Source organism: Myotis lucifugus, unplaced genomic scaffold (assembly GCF_000147115.1).
Source record: "Myotis lucifugus unplaced genomic scaffold, Myoluc2.0 scaffold_350, whole genome shotgun sequence".
NCBI lineage: Eukaryota > Metazoa > Chordata > Mammalia > Chiroptera > Vespertilionidae > Myotis > Myotis lucifugus.
Window position 1 is genome coordinate 1,167,607 of NW_005871398.1, and position 16,267 is coordinate 1,183,873.

Sequence of the window (16,267 nt, forward strand, 5' to 3'; positions counted from 1 at the left end):
GTCCAGGGTCTGCCAGCGGGAGCGGTTTTGGGGCGATCGCCTGCACTCACGCCCCAACCCACTCTCGCCCAGGTCTGCCCACGGGAATGCGGGTCCCGGGCAACTCGCCAGCCCCGGTCTGCCAGCGGGTTAGGGGCGTGAGTGAGGGCGATCGCCCCCTCCCCCCACCCTCTCCCTGCTCTCGCGGGTTGGGGGCATGACTGCGGCTGGATGCCGCAGCCGCCCTGCCAGCCCGGGTCTGCCCGAGGGAATGCGGGTCCAGGGTTACCCGCCAGTCCTGGTCTGCCAGCGGGAGTGGGTCGGGGCGATCAGGCGGGTTGGGGCATGAGTGCGGGCGATTGCAGCAGCCGCCTCCCCAGCCCTAGTCTGCCGGGGGAGGGGTTGGGGGCCTCTGCCTCCCCAGCCTTGGTCTGCTGGCAGCAGTGGGTCTGGGGGGCATGACTGCGGGCGGAAGCCGAAGCCGCCAGGCCAGCCCCGGTCTGCTGGTGGGAGAGCCGGTTGGGGTCTTGGCCAGTAGGGGACAGCTGCGGTCACGCCCCGCCAGCCCTGGGTTGGGTGGCCCGCCATCCAGGTCACAGATAGCAGGCCTGAATGGCGGAGGGGCAGGCACGATGGCGCTGCCCCATCCTGCCGGCAATATGCAAATTAGCCGCCATCTTGGTTGGCGGTTAACCGCCATCTTTGCTGACAGCTAATTTGCGTATTGCCCGTGATTAGCCAATGGGAAGGGTAGCGGTCGTACGCCAATTACCATGTTTCTCTTTTATTAGTGTAGATAGTATTCCATTGTGCAGATGTACCACTGTTTTTTAATCCACTCATCTGCTGATGGGCACTTAGGCTGTTTCCAAATCTTAGCTATGGTGAATTGTGCTGCTATAACCATAGGGGAGCATATATCCTTTCTGATTGGTGTTTCTGGTTTCTTGGGATATATTCCTAGAAGTGTATTCCTAGAAATGGTATTACTGGGTCAAATGGGAGTTCCACTTTAATTTTTTGAGGAAACTCCATGGCTGCACCAAGCTGCATTCACCAATCTGCATTCCCACCAGGAGTGTATGAGGGTTCCCTTTTGTCCACATCCTCACCAGCACTTGTAGTTTGTTGATTTGTTGATGATAGCCATTCTGACAGGTGTGCGATGGTACCTCATTGTTGTTTTGATTTGCATCTCTCGGATGATTAGTGACTTTGAGCATTTTTTCATATGCCTCTTGGCATTCTATATTTCTGCTTTCAAGAAGTATCTATTCGGGTCCTTTGCCCATTTTTTATTGGATTGTTTAATTTCCTTTTGTTAAGTTGTATGAGTCCCCTATTAATTTGGGAGATTAGACCCATATCAGATGTCACATTAGCAAATATGTTCTCCCATGCAGTGGGCTTTCTTGTTGTTTTGCTGATGGTTTCTTTTGCTGTCCAGAAGCTTTTTATTTTTATGTAGTCCCTTTTGTTTATTTTCTCCTTAGTTTCTATTGTCCTAAGAGCTGTATCAGTAAAGATATTGCTACGACATATGTCTGACGTTTTGCTGCCCATGGATTCTTCTAAGATTTTTATGGCTTCCTATCTTACATTAAAGTCTTTTATCCATTTTGAGTTTATTTTTATGTATGGTGTAAGTTGTTGGTCTAGTTTCATTTTTTGCATGTATCTGTCCAATTTTCCCAACACCATTTATTGAAGAGACTGTCTTGACTCTTGCCTCCTTTGTCAAATATTAATTGGGCATAACGGTTTGGGTCAATTTCTGGGTTCTCTGTTCTGTTCCATTGATCTATATGTCTGTTCTTACACCAGTACCAGGATGTGTTGAGAACAGTGGCTTTGTAATATAGCGTGATATCTGGTATTTTGATCCCTCCAACTTTGTTCTTTTCTCTCAGTGTTGCTGTAGATATTCAGGGTCTTTTTTTATTCCATATAAAGTTTTAGAGAGTTTGTTCTAGGTCTGTGAAATATGCCATTGGTTTTTTAATGGTGATTGCATTGAATCTATAGATTGCTTTTGGTAGTATGGACATTTTAATGATGTTGATTCTACCAATCCATGAACATGATATCTTATTCCTCTGTTTATGTTTTCCTCTATCTCTTTTTTCAACATCCTGTAGTTTTCCGAGTCCAGGTCTTTTACATCCTTAGTTAAGTTTTTCCTAGGTATCTTAAGTTTTTGTTATTGTTGCAATGGTAAATGGGATTGTTTTTTAGTATCTGTTTCTGGGAGTTCATTATCCTATATAATAAAAAGCCAGCGACCATAACGTCCTAATGACCAGAACAACCACTCAATCAGTCACTATGAGGTGCATTGACCATCTCTCAGTCCCTCCCCCCTAACCTGCAGGCTCCGATTGCAGGATGGCAAATGGGGAACCATGGGGGACTGGAGTGAATGGCAGCAGGGTGGGACTGGGGACTGGCCAGTGGGCGGAAGATGGCCCTGATCACAGGCTAGGCCTAGGGACCCTACCCACGCACAATTTCGTGCACTGAGCCTCTAGTTGGTATATAAAAATGCCATAAATTTCTGGGTGTTAATTTTGTATCCTGCTACATTGCCGAATTTATTTATTAAATCAAGTAGTTTTTTTATGGAGTCTTTAGGGTTTTCTATGTATAATATCATCAGCAGCGAATAATGACAGCTTTACTTCCTTCTTTCCAATTTGGATGCCTTTTATTTCTTCTTCTTGTCTGATTGCTGTGGTTAGGACTTCCAGTACTATATTGAATAAGAGTGGTGAAAGTGGTCATCCCTCTCTTGTTCCTATTCCTAGGGAAATGGTTTTAGTTTTTGCCCATTTAGTATGATGTTCACGGTAGGTTTGTCATATAAGGCTTTTATTATGTTGAGGTATGAGCCCTCTATTCCCATTTTGTTAAGAGTTTTTATCAATAAATGGTGTTGGATTTTGTCAAATGCTTTTTCTGCATCAATTGATATGATCATGTGGTTTTTGTCTTGCAATCTGTTCATGTACTTTATCACATTTATTGATTTGTGGATATTTGTACCAGCCTTATATCCCTGGAATAAATCCCCTTTGGTCATGATATATGATCTTTTTAATGTATGGCTGGATATGGTTTGATAAATTTTGTTAAGGATTTTAGTGTCTATGTTCATCAGGGATATTGGCCTGTAGTTCTCTTTCTTTGTAGTGTTTTTATTTGGTTTTGGGATTAGAATAATGCTGGTTTCATAGAAAGAGCTTGTAAGTGTACCTTACTCTTGAATTTTTTGGAATAGTCTGAGGAGAGTAGGTTTTAGTTCTTTGAATATTTGGTAAAACTCTCCTGTGAAGCCATCAGGACTAGGGTTTTTGTTTACTGGGAGTGCTTTAATTTTCTCAGTAGTTATCGGCCTATTCAGATTTTCTGATTCTTCCTGATTGAGTCCTGGAAGATTGTATTTTTCTAGGAATATGTCCATTTTGTCTAGGTTGTTCCATTTGTTGGAATAGAGTTGTTTGTAGTTTTTTTTGCTTTTTTACAATCCTTTGTATTTCTGTGTCGTCCCTTGTTATTTCAGCTCTTTCATTTCTGATTTTGTTTATTTCAGTCCTCTCTCTTTGCTTCTTAGTGAGCCTGGCTAGAGGTTTATCATTCTTGTTTATCCTATCAAAGAACCAGCTCTTGGTTCTATTGATCTTTTGTATTCCTTTTTTTTTCTTTTTTCTTTTTTTTTGACTTTATGTCATTTATTTCTGCTCTGATCTTTATTATTTTCTTCCTACTACTTACTCTGGGCATTTTTTGTTGTTCTCTTTCTAATTCTTTAAGTTGTAAGTTAGATAATTTATTACCAGTTTTTCTTGGTTTTTGAGGCCTGTAGTGCTATGAACTTCCCTCTCAGGACTACTTTCACTGTTTCCCATAGATTTTGGATTGCTATGTTTTCATTGTCATTTGTTTCCACGATGTTTTTTATTTCTTCTTTGATCTCTTTGGTAACCCAATCATTGTTTAACAGCATGCTATTTAGCTTCCAAGTATTTGATTTTTTTCTTATTGTTTTTATTGTAGTGATTTCTAATTTTATGCCATTGTGATCTGAGAAGATGCTTGATATTATCTCAATCTTCTTGAATTTAAAGAGACAGCCTGTGTCCTAATATGAGGTCTATCTTTGAAAATGTCCCATGTGCACTTGAGAAGAATGTATATTCTGGTGCTTTCGGGTAAAATGTTCTGAAGATGTCAATTAGTTCCATCTGATCTTTTGAGTTGTGTAGGCTTGATGTTTCTTTGTTGATGTTCTGTCTAGAAGATTTATCCAGTGATATCAATGGGGTATTAAAGTCCCCTACTATGATTGTATTTCTGTTGATCTCTCCCTTGATATCTTCCAGAAGTTTTTATGTATTTGGGTGCCCCTTTACTGGGTGCATATATGTTTACCAGAGTTATATCCTCTTGTTGTATTGGTTCCTTTAGTATTATAAAGTGGCCTTCCTTATCTCTTGTTATAGCCTTCATTTTGAGGTCTAATTTGTCAGGTATAAGTATTGCTACCCCAGCTTTTTTTTTCATTTCCATTTGCCTGAAAGATATTTTTTCATCACTTCACTTTCAGTCTGTGTGAGTCCCTTGTTCTGAGGTGGGTCTCTTGTTGACAGCATTTATATAGGTCGTGTTTTGTTATCCATTCAGCCACCCTATGTTTTTTTGATTGGAGCATTTAATCCATTTATGTTTAAGATTATTATTAATAGGTACTTGTTTTGCCATTTTCTTCATGCCTGTGTTTCTTGTTCCCTTTCTATTTCTTCTTTTTACAACAGTCCTTTTAGCATTTCTTGCATTGCTGACTTGGTGGTATTAAACTCTCTTAGCCTTTTTTCTCTGAAAATCTCCTGATTTCACCATCAATTTTGAATGATAGCCTTGCTGGGTAGAGTATTATTGGATTCAGTCCCTTGCTTTCCGTCACTTTGTATACTTCATTCCATTCCCTTCTGTGCTGATGAGTTTCTGTTGAGAAATCATTTGATAGTCTAATGGGAGATCCCTTGTAGGTAACTTTCTGTTTCTCTCTTGCAGCCCTTAAGATTCTTTCTTTGTAGTTAATATTTGTCATTGTAATTATGACATGTCTTGGTGTGGTTCTTTTTGGGTTAATCTTGTTTGGGACTCTCTGTGCTTGTGTCACTTTTTCTTCCCAAGTCAGGGAAGTTTTCTGTCATTATTTCTTCAAATAGGTTTTCTATTCCTTGCTCCTCTTCTGGTCTTTCTAGCACCTCTATTATGTGTATGTTGATTTGTTTCATATTGTCTCAAAGCTCCCTTAAACTCTCCTCCTGCTTTTTAATTTTTTTCCAATTGCTGTTCAGCTTGGGTGGTTTTTTTTTCTACCCTGTCTTCTAACTCGCTGATTTGGTCCTCTGTTTCTTCTGGTCTACTTTTGAAACATTCCATTACAGCTACATCATTCTTCATTCCCTCTTGATTCTTACATATGTTGGTAAATTTGCCATCCAGACAGTTGAGCATCTTTGTAACCATTACTCTGAATTCTTTTTCTGTCATATTGCTTGCCTCCATTGTGTTTTGTTCCTTTTCTGGTGATTCCTCCTTTTCTTTCCTTTGGGGATTGTTTCTTTGACTCCCCATTTTGCTGTCTCTTTCTGGCCATGAGCACCCTGCTTGAGGTCCAAGAGGTAGAAGCCCCTAGTGGTCCAATGGACCAGGACTCATTAGCTCAGAGGTCGGGTCTGCCTTGAGTCTCATGCCTTTATTGACTCTACTCTGGTTTTTACCCCCTTCTTCCATGGATGTGGTCCCTCCATTGTCTACTTCAGATGTTCTGGGTTAGCAGGGGTGTGTGCACAGATCCTCTGGTGTGCAACTCCCTGTGAAGACCCAGAGCTCTCTGGACTGCAATTAACTGTGCAGCCCTGGCACCTTGCTAGGGCACCACCAAGGTCCTGGGCCCAGGGCAGGGCATTCACTGGGTGGCTCCAAGTAACACCAGCAGCACTGTCCTAAAGTCAGGGTTGGGGCAGTTGCTAGGAAGCTCCCAGTCACTGCAGCCACACTGACCTGGAGCTGGAGTTGGGGCAGTCACTGGGTGGCTCCTGGTTGCTATGGCCACACTGTCCTGGGGCCAGGGATTGGGCAGTCATAGTCAGAGGGTCAACCTGGGATGCTGGGTCCAGGCATGTCAGCAGGGAGGCACCAGCAGGAGCTCTCTCTGGCGAGTACTCACTACAGACATCTGGGAGTTCACAGGGAGGTATTGGGCCCCTCACTGCCAGTGTACGGTGGTGGCCCTATGGAGGTTATGGCTGGCAAGTGGCTCCCTGCAGGGGTCCAGCATGGCCTCCACTGTTCCCCTCTACAAGATGGCGTGGGCTTGGCACTGAAAGTCGTGCCCAGCCTGGGAGTGCCCCTGGTGGTAGCAGGAGCTCCCCGTCTAGGAGAGCCTGATCTGCCAGTCCCTGATACTCCTGTGAGATCTAACTGTACCTCACTCACCCACACACACACCACACACGTCCACACACGCCCCTCTCGCTCCTTTACTAACACTCTCTCCCTCCTTGCTGTCCTGCTGGCCGCCATGTAGCACACTCTCATTTAGTCTCTATTGAAAACAAAAATTTGATCAGACAAAATATTTAGAGAAGGATATTTACTATTCTATACTCTAAATTTTTCCCATCTGTTCAACCAGAACTTTGACTAGAATAAGCTGTACCTACCAGTAGCTATATAACTTGACTCTGTCTCTCTTGAATAATTCTACTCATGGGCAGTATGCTGAATAACCACAACCCCAAAAATGTCCTAATTCCCTGAACCTGTGAATATTATCTTACATGGCAAAAAAAAGGGGACTTTATAGATGTCATAAATTTATGGACCTTAAAATGAGAAAGAAATGAGATTATCCTGGATTATCCAAGAGTCCCCAATGTAATCACAGAAGCAGAAAAATCAAACCATTAGTAGGAGATGTGACAATGAAAACAAAAGGTTGGAATAATACAAGGAAGGGACTAGGAGCCAAAGAATGTATGCAGCCTCTAGAAGCTAAAAAAAGGGAGGGGGTCAAAGAAACTGTTTCTCTCCTAAAGCCTCCAGGAGAAATGTACCCCTGCCCATAACTTGGTTTTAGACTTCTGACCTGCAGACCTATAAGAGAACTCATTTGTGTTGTTTTAAGCCACTAAATTTGTGGTAATTTGTTTCATCAATAGGAAACCTCTAATACATCAAGAAATAAATAAAAAGAAGCATTTCTTCCAAACAGTTATATAAACACATCCAGATTGACTTCTGCTAGATTTGTTTAATTAGATGTACTAGGGTGACAATGGTTAATAAAACTATATAGGTTCCAAGTACACAATTCTATGATATGCCATCTATATATTGCATTGTGTATCCACCACCCAAATTCAAATCTTCTTCCATCACCACATATTTTACCTCTTTACCCTCACTAGCCACCCCTGCCACACACTTCCCGCTGGTAACCACAATAGTGTTGTCTTTGTCTATGAGTTTTTGTTTGTTTGTCTTTTTGTCCATTTGTTGCTTTCAGTTTTATACCCCACATTAGTGCCCCAGTGCACAGATTCATGCACATTGAAAAGAAATTCATTAGAAGGTGGCCAGCGGGGCAGGATTGGGTGAGACAGGCTGGACACGCCCTGGAGCCAACCTCCTGCGGTCCCTCCCCAGCCAGCCGCACCTGGGGCAGTGCGGCTCGAAGGGTGTCTGCGGAGTGAACAGGGTTCCTCTGGCAGGTAGGGTCCCTCGGCCTGGCCTGAGGGGATCGGGCTGAAACTGGCTCTCCAACATCACCCAAGTGGCCCCAGATTGCAAGAGGATGGTTCTCAGGTGACACACCCTGGAATCGGGCTCCCTCCTCTCTGGTTCCGGGGTGCATCACCTGAGAACCGCCACTGCCAAGTCACCGCAGCTCAGCAGCTCCTGTGTTGAGCGTCTGTCCCCTGGTGGTCAATGTGTGTCATATCTACAGCCGGTCGGACAGTCGGACAGTCGCTTAGCCTTTTATATAAATAGATGAGTGAGATCATTTGGTACTTGATTTTTTGTCTGACTTAATTTTGTTTAGCATGACATTCTCAAAGTCCATCCATGTTGTTGCAAATGGCAGTAGTGTTTTGTCTTTTCTTATGGCTCAGTAGTGTTCTATTGTGTATGTGTACCACATCTCCTTTATCCAATCATCTATTCAAGGAAACTTTGGTAGTTTCCATTTCTTGGCCACTGAAATAATGCTGCAATAAACATGGGGGTGCATACATATTTGCAAGTAATTATTTTCAAATACATCAGGTAGATACCCAGAAGAGAGGTTGCTAAGTCATATGGTAACTATGTTTTCAAATTTTTAAATATATTTTTATTGATTTCAGAGAGGGATAGAAACATCACTGATGAGAGTCATGATCGGGTGCCTCCTCCATGGCCCCTACTAGGGATCAAGCCTGCAACCTGAGCATGTGCCTTGACTGGGAATCGAACCATGACCTCCTGATTCATAGGTCAATGCTCAACCACTGAGCCACACCAACCGAGCTATTCTTAAATTTTTGAGGAATCACCAAACTATTTTCTTTTTAATTAAATTTATTCAGGAGACATTGGTTAATACTATTACATAAGTTTCAAGTGTATAATTCTATAATACATTGTCTGTGTATTGTATTATGTGCTCACCCAAAGTCTAGTTTTCTGCTGTCAACATATACTTGACTCCTTTTACCCTCTTTATCCTTTTCCTACCACCTTTCCCCTTTGGTAACCACCATACTGTTGTCAATGTTTATGTGTTTGGAGGAACCACCAAACTGTTTTCCACAGTAGCTGTACCAGTGTGATGGTTCCTTTTTCTCCACAACTTCTCCAATACTTGTTATTGCTTGCCTTGTTGATAATAGCTATTCTAACAGGTATGCAGTGGTATTTCATTGTAGTTTTGATTTGCATTTCCCTAGTAGCTAACAAAGTTGAACATCTTTTAAAATATCTATTGGTCATTTGTATGTCTTCTTGGGAGAAATGTCTGTTCAGGTCCTCTACCCATTTTTTAATTGGATTGTGTTACAAAAAAATCATCAGATATGTAAGGAACCATAAAAGACTTCGAATAGTCAAAGAAACCTTAAGAAAAAAAGAACAAAGCTTGAAGTATCGCACTACCTCACTTCAAATTATACTGCAAAGCAACAATAATCAAAACAGCATAGTTTGGCAGAAAAACAGACACACAGATCAACGGAACAGAATTGAGAGCCCAGAAATAAACCCACATGTACATAGGCATATAATTTTCAGCAAAGGAGCAAAAAACATACAATGGAGAAAAGAAAGCCACTTCCATTAATTGGTGATGGGAAAATTGGAAAACCACACGCAAAAGAATGAAACCAGACTACTGTTTGTTCCCTTATATAAAAATTAACTCCAAGATAAATATCACATGATCTCACTCATTTATGGAATATAATGAACAACATAAACTGATGAACAAAAACAGATCCAGAGACAGAAAAACATTGATGAGACCATCAAACCTCAGAGGGAAGGTAGGGGAGGGTGGGGGTAAGGGGGAGAGATCAACCAAAGGACTTACATGCAAGCATATAGGCCTAACCAATGGACACAGACAACAAGGGGTTGAGGGCATGAGTGGGGAGGGGGGGGTGTAATGTGGGGATAAGGACACATATGTAATAACTTAATCAATAAAGAAATTTTTAAAAAATTAACTCCAAATGGATCAAAGACTTAAATATAAGACCTGAAACAATCAATAACTTACATAGGAAAAAACATAGGTACTACATTTATAAACCTTGGTCTTAGGATTTTATGAATTTGACCCCAAAGGCAAGGGCAGTAAGGGCAAAAATAAATGAAAATAAATGAATGGGACTACATCCAATTAAAAAGCTTATGCACAGCAAAAGAAACCACCAACAAAACAAACAGGCAATGGACCAAACGGGAGAAGGTATTTGCAAACTTCAGCTCTGACAAGAGGTTAATATTCAAAATATATGAATTTTTTAATTGTAAAATATTGTTTGTTTGCAACCTCTAGATCTTCCAGGGTGAAATGCCATAAATAGAGGGAAAGGAGAAACCTAAGAGAGAGGTGGACCACTCCAGATTAGTAGGTAGCAGGTTTATGAGCAAGGGAATTTACATACAAGGCTTGTCTTGGGAGGCCACAAGAGGAGAGATATTCACACTTGCCCACTAGAATCTTAAAAGTTTATATAGAGGCCTTAACTGGGTTCAGTCACATGTACCATCCAGATGGTCTCAACAACACATTGCTCTCTCAGGTCTCACGTGTCCTTGAAACGTGGTCAGGATGTTCATTCCAAGGACAGGGAGCAGGTGAGGAGCTTCCAATTGCCCAGGGACCAGCTCACCATCAATTGACAGTCCCATCCTCTCAATGACCTTCTCCAAAAAACTGGACATAAATAGGACTTTGTTTTAGTCATTAGTTAATCCATAGTAACACATTTCAAGAGCATTTATTTTTTATTTTAAATTATTCTTTTCAGTTTTACTGAGGTATAATTGAAAAACAAAATTCTAAAATATTTAAAGTGTACATTGTAATGATTTGCTATACGTGTACATTGTGAAAGGATGCTTTCCATCTTCTTAATTAATACATCCATCGCTATATAGAGAACATTAAAATTCTACTGTCTTAGCAAATTTTAATTTTATAAAACAGTGTTATCAACTATAGTCACCATATTATATATTAGATTGTCTCAGAACTTACTTATATCTGAAGGTTTGTACTATTTTACCAACCCCTCCCTGTTTCTCCCACTCTCTCGTTCCTGGAAACCAATTTTCTACTATCTGTTTTTGACTTTGACTTTTTCTTTATATTCCTCATATAAATAGAGAGCAGTCAGATAGCTCTGGGAGTAGTGAGGTGTGAATTGGGGGCGGGGGGGGGAGAAAAGAAAAGAGAACTCATGGACATGGATAACAATGTGGTGGTTATGGGGGAGGGGAAAAGGTAGAAGAGGGCATAGAGGAAATAAACGGTGAAGAAAAAATAAAATTAAAAGCTTGATATTCAAAAAATAAAAGCGATATGCAGTATTTATCTTTTTCTGACTTATCTTGCAGCATAATTCCATCTTTGTTGTCACAAATGTCAGGATTTCTTTCTTTCTGAAGGCTAAATAATATTTCACTATATATATCAGACATTTTGTATTTATTCTTGTTACATTCTTCTGCCTGTGGCAATCCAGTTTACCCAAGACCATTTATTGAAGAGATTATCCTTCCGTATTGTATATTTTGGCTCCTTTGTCATAAATTAATTCACCATAAGAGCATGCAAATTTTTTAATAACATGGATATATAGTATATTAAATTTTAGTCTGATAGAACATCAAGATATTGAACATAAATATGGTGACATGTCTAGAAGTTTGAGAATATTGATATATATAGGCAGTTATACAAATTATGTTGTTATTTTTAAATAGTATTTATAGATATATTGATATATCTGAAGAGAAAAGTCTGAATGTTTGATAATATAATTAAGCACTGTGAGTTACATTTTACACATATGTCCTTTTTCTTATCTTAGTAAAATTTCCCAAGTGCAATGTTATTCATATAACAAACCAGTAAATGATAAGTGTGATGTCTTTATGATACTTCCATATGGTATGTCTCAGCTTATGTTAGGTAATAACAAAAAGGAGCTGAAGTTGCATTTTATAACCAGAGTCTTTGGTTGTCCTACTGGCCTTTATTTGCTGCTGCATCCTCCACTCTCCAAGGACACTGTTGCTGAAGAAGCCATAGTTAACATACTTTTTTACCCTTATTTTATTCCTCAGAGGATTCATTAGTGGTTTTGTTCCAGGGTCACCAGGGACTCTTTGTTTATTCGTTCAGTTGAATTTTTATCAAATAAATACAATGACAAACTAGATATAGTAAATGTGTGCTCACAGCCCTGAGCCCATAATAGCAACTTTCCTAAAACTGGAGAAGGCTCCTCACATTCCACAAACCTCATATTATTATTATTATTATTATTATTATTTGATATTTTTATTTTTAGGAGGGTTAAACTAATACAACAGTATTTATATGTAAGTGGTTAAAGATAGATACTTCCAAGAGGTCTATACATCTTAAAGCTGCTGTGACTATAACAGTGGACTTGTAATCAAAACTGACCAGAAGTTCATACGAAAATTTTCATCCCAACTACCATTTTTAATTTAGGAGTTTTAAGATTTCATGTATTTCAACAACCAGCAGAAACTATGATTGACAGTCATAATAGTAAGTGTGATAAAATTTACCATTTTAATTACATTTAGTTTTGTGTAGTTTTTACTGTGAGTTTCATTTTGCTTGAGAAAATGTAATGTACCTTTTGTTTTAAAATTGGAAATGTGAATGACAATTTCTCTATCGGTGAAGCAAACGTATTTTTACTTTTTTAGAATGCAGTTTCTTTGCCATTTACTTGGAGATTTTTATGCACAAATATATTGGCATTTAAAAGGATTAAAATTGGATATCTATCTAGAAATATATATCATCAAACTCACATTTAAAATTAAGATTTCTATTCATCTAATTGTGTAGGCATACTTCGTTTATTCCCAAAAGAATGACAGGGCTGAAAGATTACTCAGTAAGATGATGCCTGAGAGATTAGAAAGAGGGTTGGAGAAAGATAGTAGATGGCCAGCAGAAATCTTTCTCCTATCTCAATTTGATCTAATACAGTCATTGAATGTATCTCCAGTTCCCTTCCTGTGTTCCGTCAGGAAAACCATTAGCCTAGTTTAGTTCTTCTTCCTTATGTTGGTTCTGTATCCCTGAGGCCTTAACTATATTCTCTACTAGATCATCAGAACTGACACTGTCTCACATCGGTAGAGCAACACATTAGTATTCACAATAAAGTGAGTCTACAGACAAATAAATTGGGATCTCCAGGGAAACTTTTCATAATTCACTGTTGTAGCGAAATTCTTACCTGGAGACTTATTTTAAAATAAAAATATTTGCGTCCTACTAATGTAATTGTCATTGCCTTAAAACAATCTGTGAAAAACTTATTAACACAAACTCAGAATCAAAACAGACCATGTCCTCTGGATTTATTGTCTTCCACTTAGGTGCTCTCAATGCAAAAATTGCATCAACAGAATTTTGCTGGTAGAGCAGAGAACAGTTTCTCTTCATCTGCTGAAGGTGATAAACAAAAGCAGGAAAGTTGATCCTCTTCTAAAGCAAAAAAAAACATTCAGCAACAGATTCTAACATAGAAAAAAATTTTTGAAATCCAATAATTATTTAATCAAAATTCCACATTTTTAAGATTTAAAAAGTGAACATTCTGGTTACATAGCCTCAATTTCTTAGCCAGTTCAGGACAAAATGAGCTCTTTTTAAATAACCTGATTTAGAGTGACATTGGTCAATAAAATTACATAGGTTTTGAGTGTACAATTCTATAATACATCATCTGTATACTGCATTATGTGCCTCAAAGTCAATATCAAAGTACTTTGAATTATAAGTCCAAACGAAAGAAAAACAGCTTCATAGGTGTCTGGGAAACATACATAGATAAATTCATTTGGAAACATTTATTGGACAGTTGATAACATATCTGGGGCTACATTATTTGTATGTGAAAAAGACACACATTTAATATCCCCACAAGTAAGTATTCCTTCTTATGTGTTAAAATAGTAGCAAGCATTGTTTTCCATGGGAACCCAGTGACAAGGATTACAGCTAAGAGCTATCAGACCTGCAGGAAACTTTCCAGAGGATTTAAGAGGAAGTTGAAAACCAAAGGAAGAATAGAAGTTATTCAGGTGAGCTGAAGACAGAACATATGTTCTGTGAGAAATGTTTACTAAAATACCTGTCACATAAAATGGGCTTGATAAATATAGTCCATTACTTTTATTGAAAGGAAATATTAAGAGGAAGACGAGGAAGAGGGATAGAGAAGATCATCGGTTTTATTTGTGACAATGGATTTGAAGTCCATATGTATGTTCAAATAGATATGTCAAGTTGCATCTGAAAATCAGGAAGGACTATTACAAAATAAAGATACTGATCCTATATATCTATATAATAAAAGACTAATATGCTAAGTGTAGGAATTGATGAAAATACAGAAAAATATCAGTATGGTAAGAAGTGAAAAGATATGAAGAAAACACTAACAGACAGATAAAAGGGTCAGAGAAATACACCATCTTTAATAATATCTTTGAAGTTTATCAGAGTACTTCATAAAAGTATAAATGCATACTGTGCATAAGTATAAATATATTGTGCATTAAGATCGTTTGTATCCTGCACCACTGTGAATTATAAGGGATTACTTAGGGACAGATAAACTATAGAAGGAAGCAGTCAGGAGAAGAGCTGAAAAAAATGTGTGTATGTGTAGTCATGATAGAGTTTAGAGGTGTTCAGGAGAGAAACACACAAGTATGCAATAAACAAAAATAGAAGACAAATTTCTTTAATCATAGAAATGAAACAGAGACTTCAAGTGACTACAAAAACTGCATAGAGAACCAAGGTTATCTGACATATATTAATATTTTTTAAAACAAAGTGTCAAAAACAGCCTAAGTGCCCATCAGGAGATGAATGGATTAGAAAACTGTGGTACATCTACATGATGGAATACTATGCTGCTGTAAAAAAGAAGGAATTCTTACCATTTGCAACAGCATGGATGGAACTGGAGAGCATTATGCTAAGTGAAATAAGCCAGTCAATGAAAGAAAAATACCACATGATCTCACTCATTTATGAATAATTAAGACCAATATAAACTGATGAACAAAAATAGATACAGAGGCAGAGCAACATCGAACAGACTGTCAAACTACAGCGGGAAGGCCGGGAAGGGTTGAGGGGGTGGGTAAGAGATCAACCGAAGGACTTGTATGCATGCATATAAGCCTAACCAATGGACACAAGACACTGGGGAGTATGGGAGGCTAGGGGAAGGTCAAGGGGAGAAAAAAAAAAGAAGACATATATAATACTCTTTGTAATACTTTAAGCAATAAAACAATTTTAAAAAAAGTGTCAAGACATTTTGCTCCTATTTAAGGACAGACCCATAGGCATGAAAAGTAGCCCTTTATGAAGCAGCATTTAAACTGTACATATTTTTAAATAATGAACTTTTAAAACCTGAATATGATAGGTTTCATACTTTTTAAATAACCTATAATAAGATGTCTCAATGTTACATGCAGATATAACTGAAGTCAAGAATCAGCAATGGGAAACGGTACTGTAACATTCATTCTGCTGGGGCTGACAAGTGACCTTCAGCTGCAGGTTCTGATTTTTGTCTTTTTCTTTCTCACCTACATGCTGAGCATAACTGGGAACCTGATTATCATCTCCCTCATCTTACTGGATTCACATCTTAAAACAGCCATGTACTATTTCCTACAAAATTTCTCCTTCTTGGAGATCTCGTTCACATCCGCTTGCATTCCCAGATACTTGTATAGCATAGCCACAGGTGATAAGCTCATTACCTACAATGCCTGTGTCAGCCAAGTGTTTTTTACCGACCTCTTCGGTGTAACTGAATTTTTCCTCCTGGCGGCCATGTCCTATGACCGCTACGTGGCCATCTGCAAGCCCCTGCATTATGTGACCATCATGAGCAGCACAGTCTGCAGAAGACTTGTCTTCTGTTGTTGGGTGGCTGGTCTATTCATTATAATCCCCCCACTGAGTCTAGGCCTAAATCTGGAATTCTGTGATTCTAATGTCATTGATCATTTTATCTGTGACGCAGCTCCCCTCCTGAAAATTTCTTGTTCAAATACTTGGTTCATGGAACAGACTGTCATGATTTGTGCTGTGCTGACCCTTCTTATGACACTCATGTGTGTAATACTGTCCTACATTTATATCATCAAGACAATTTTGAGATTCCCTTCTGTTCAGCAAAGGAAAAAGGCCTTTTCCACCTGTCTTTCCCACATGATTGTGGTCTCCATCAGCTATGGCAGCTGCATCTTCATCTACATCAAACCTTCAGCAAAGGAGTCAGTGGCTATTAACAAGGGTGTGACAGTACTCACTACTTCCATCGCTCCACTGCTCAACCCTTTCATTTACACCTTGAGAAACAAGCAAGTAAAACAAGCCTTCAATAACTCGGTCAAAAGAATTGTGATATTTTCTAAGAAATAA

The 16,267-nt window shown here is 39.1% G+C and overlaps 1 protein-coding gene across 1 annotated transcript; it reads left to right on the forward strand.

The window, feature by feature from the left end:
* Positions 1–15,334: 15,334 nt before the first annotated feature.
* On the forward strand, positions 15,335–16,267 carry LOC102429133 (olfactory receptor 6C2-like). Its single transcript, XM_006101305.1, has one exon. It carries the CDS (start codon positions 15,335–15,337, stop codon positions 16,265–16,267), a length of 933 nt encoding a protein of 310 aa, XP_006101367.1.

Excerpts from the sequence above, each read along its gene's own strand:
- LOC102429133 (XM_006101305.1), top strand. The coding sequence starts at position 15,335 with ATGGGAAACGGTACTGTAACATTCATTCTGCTGGGGCTGACAAGTGAC.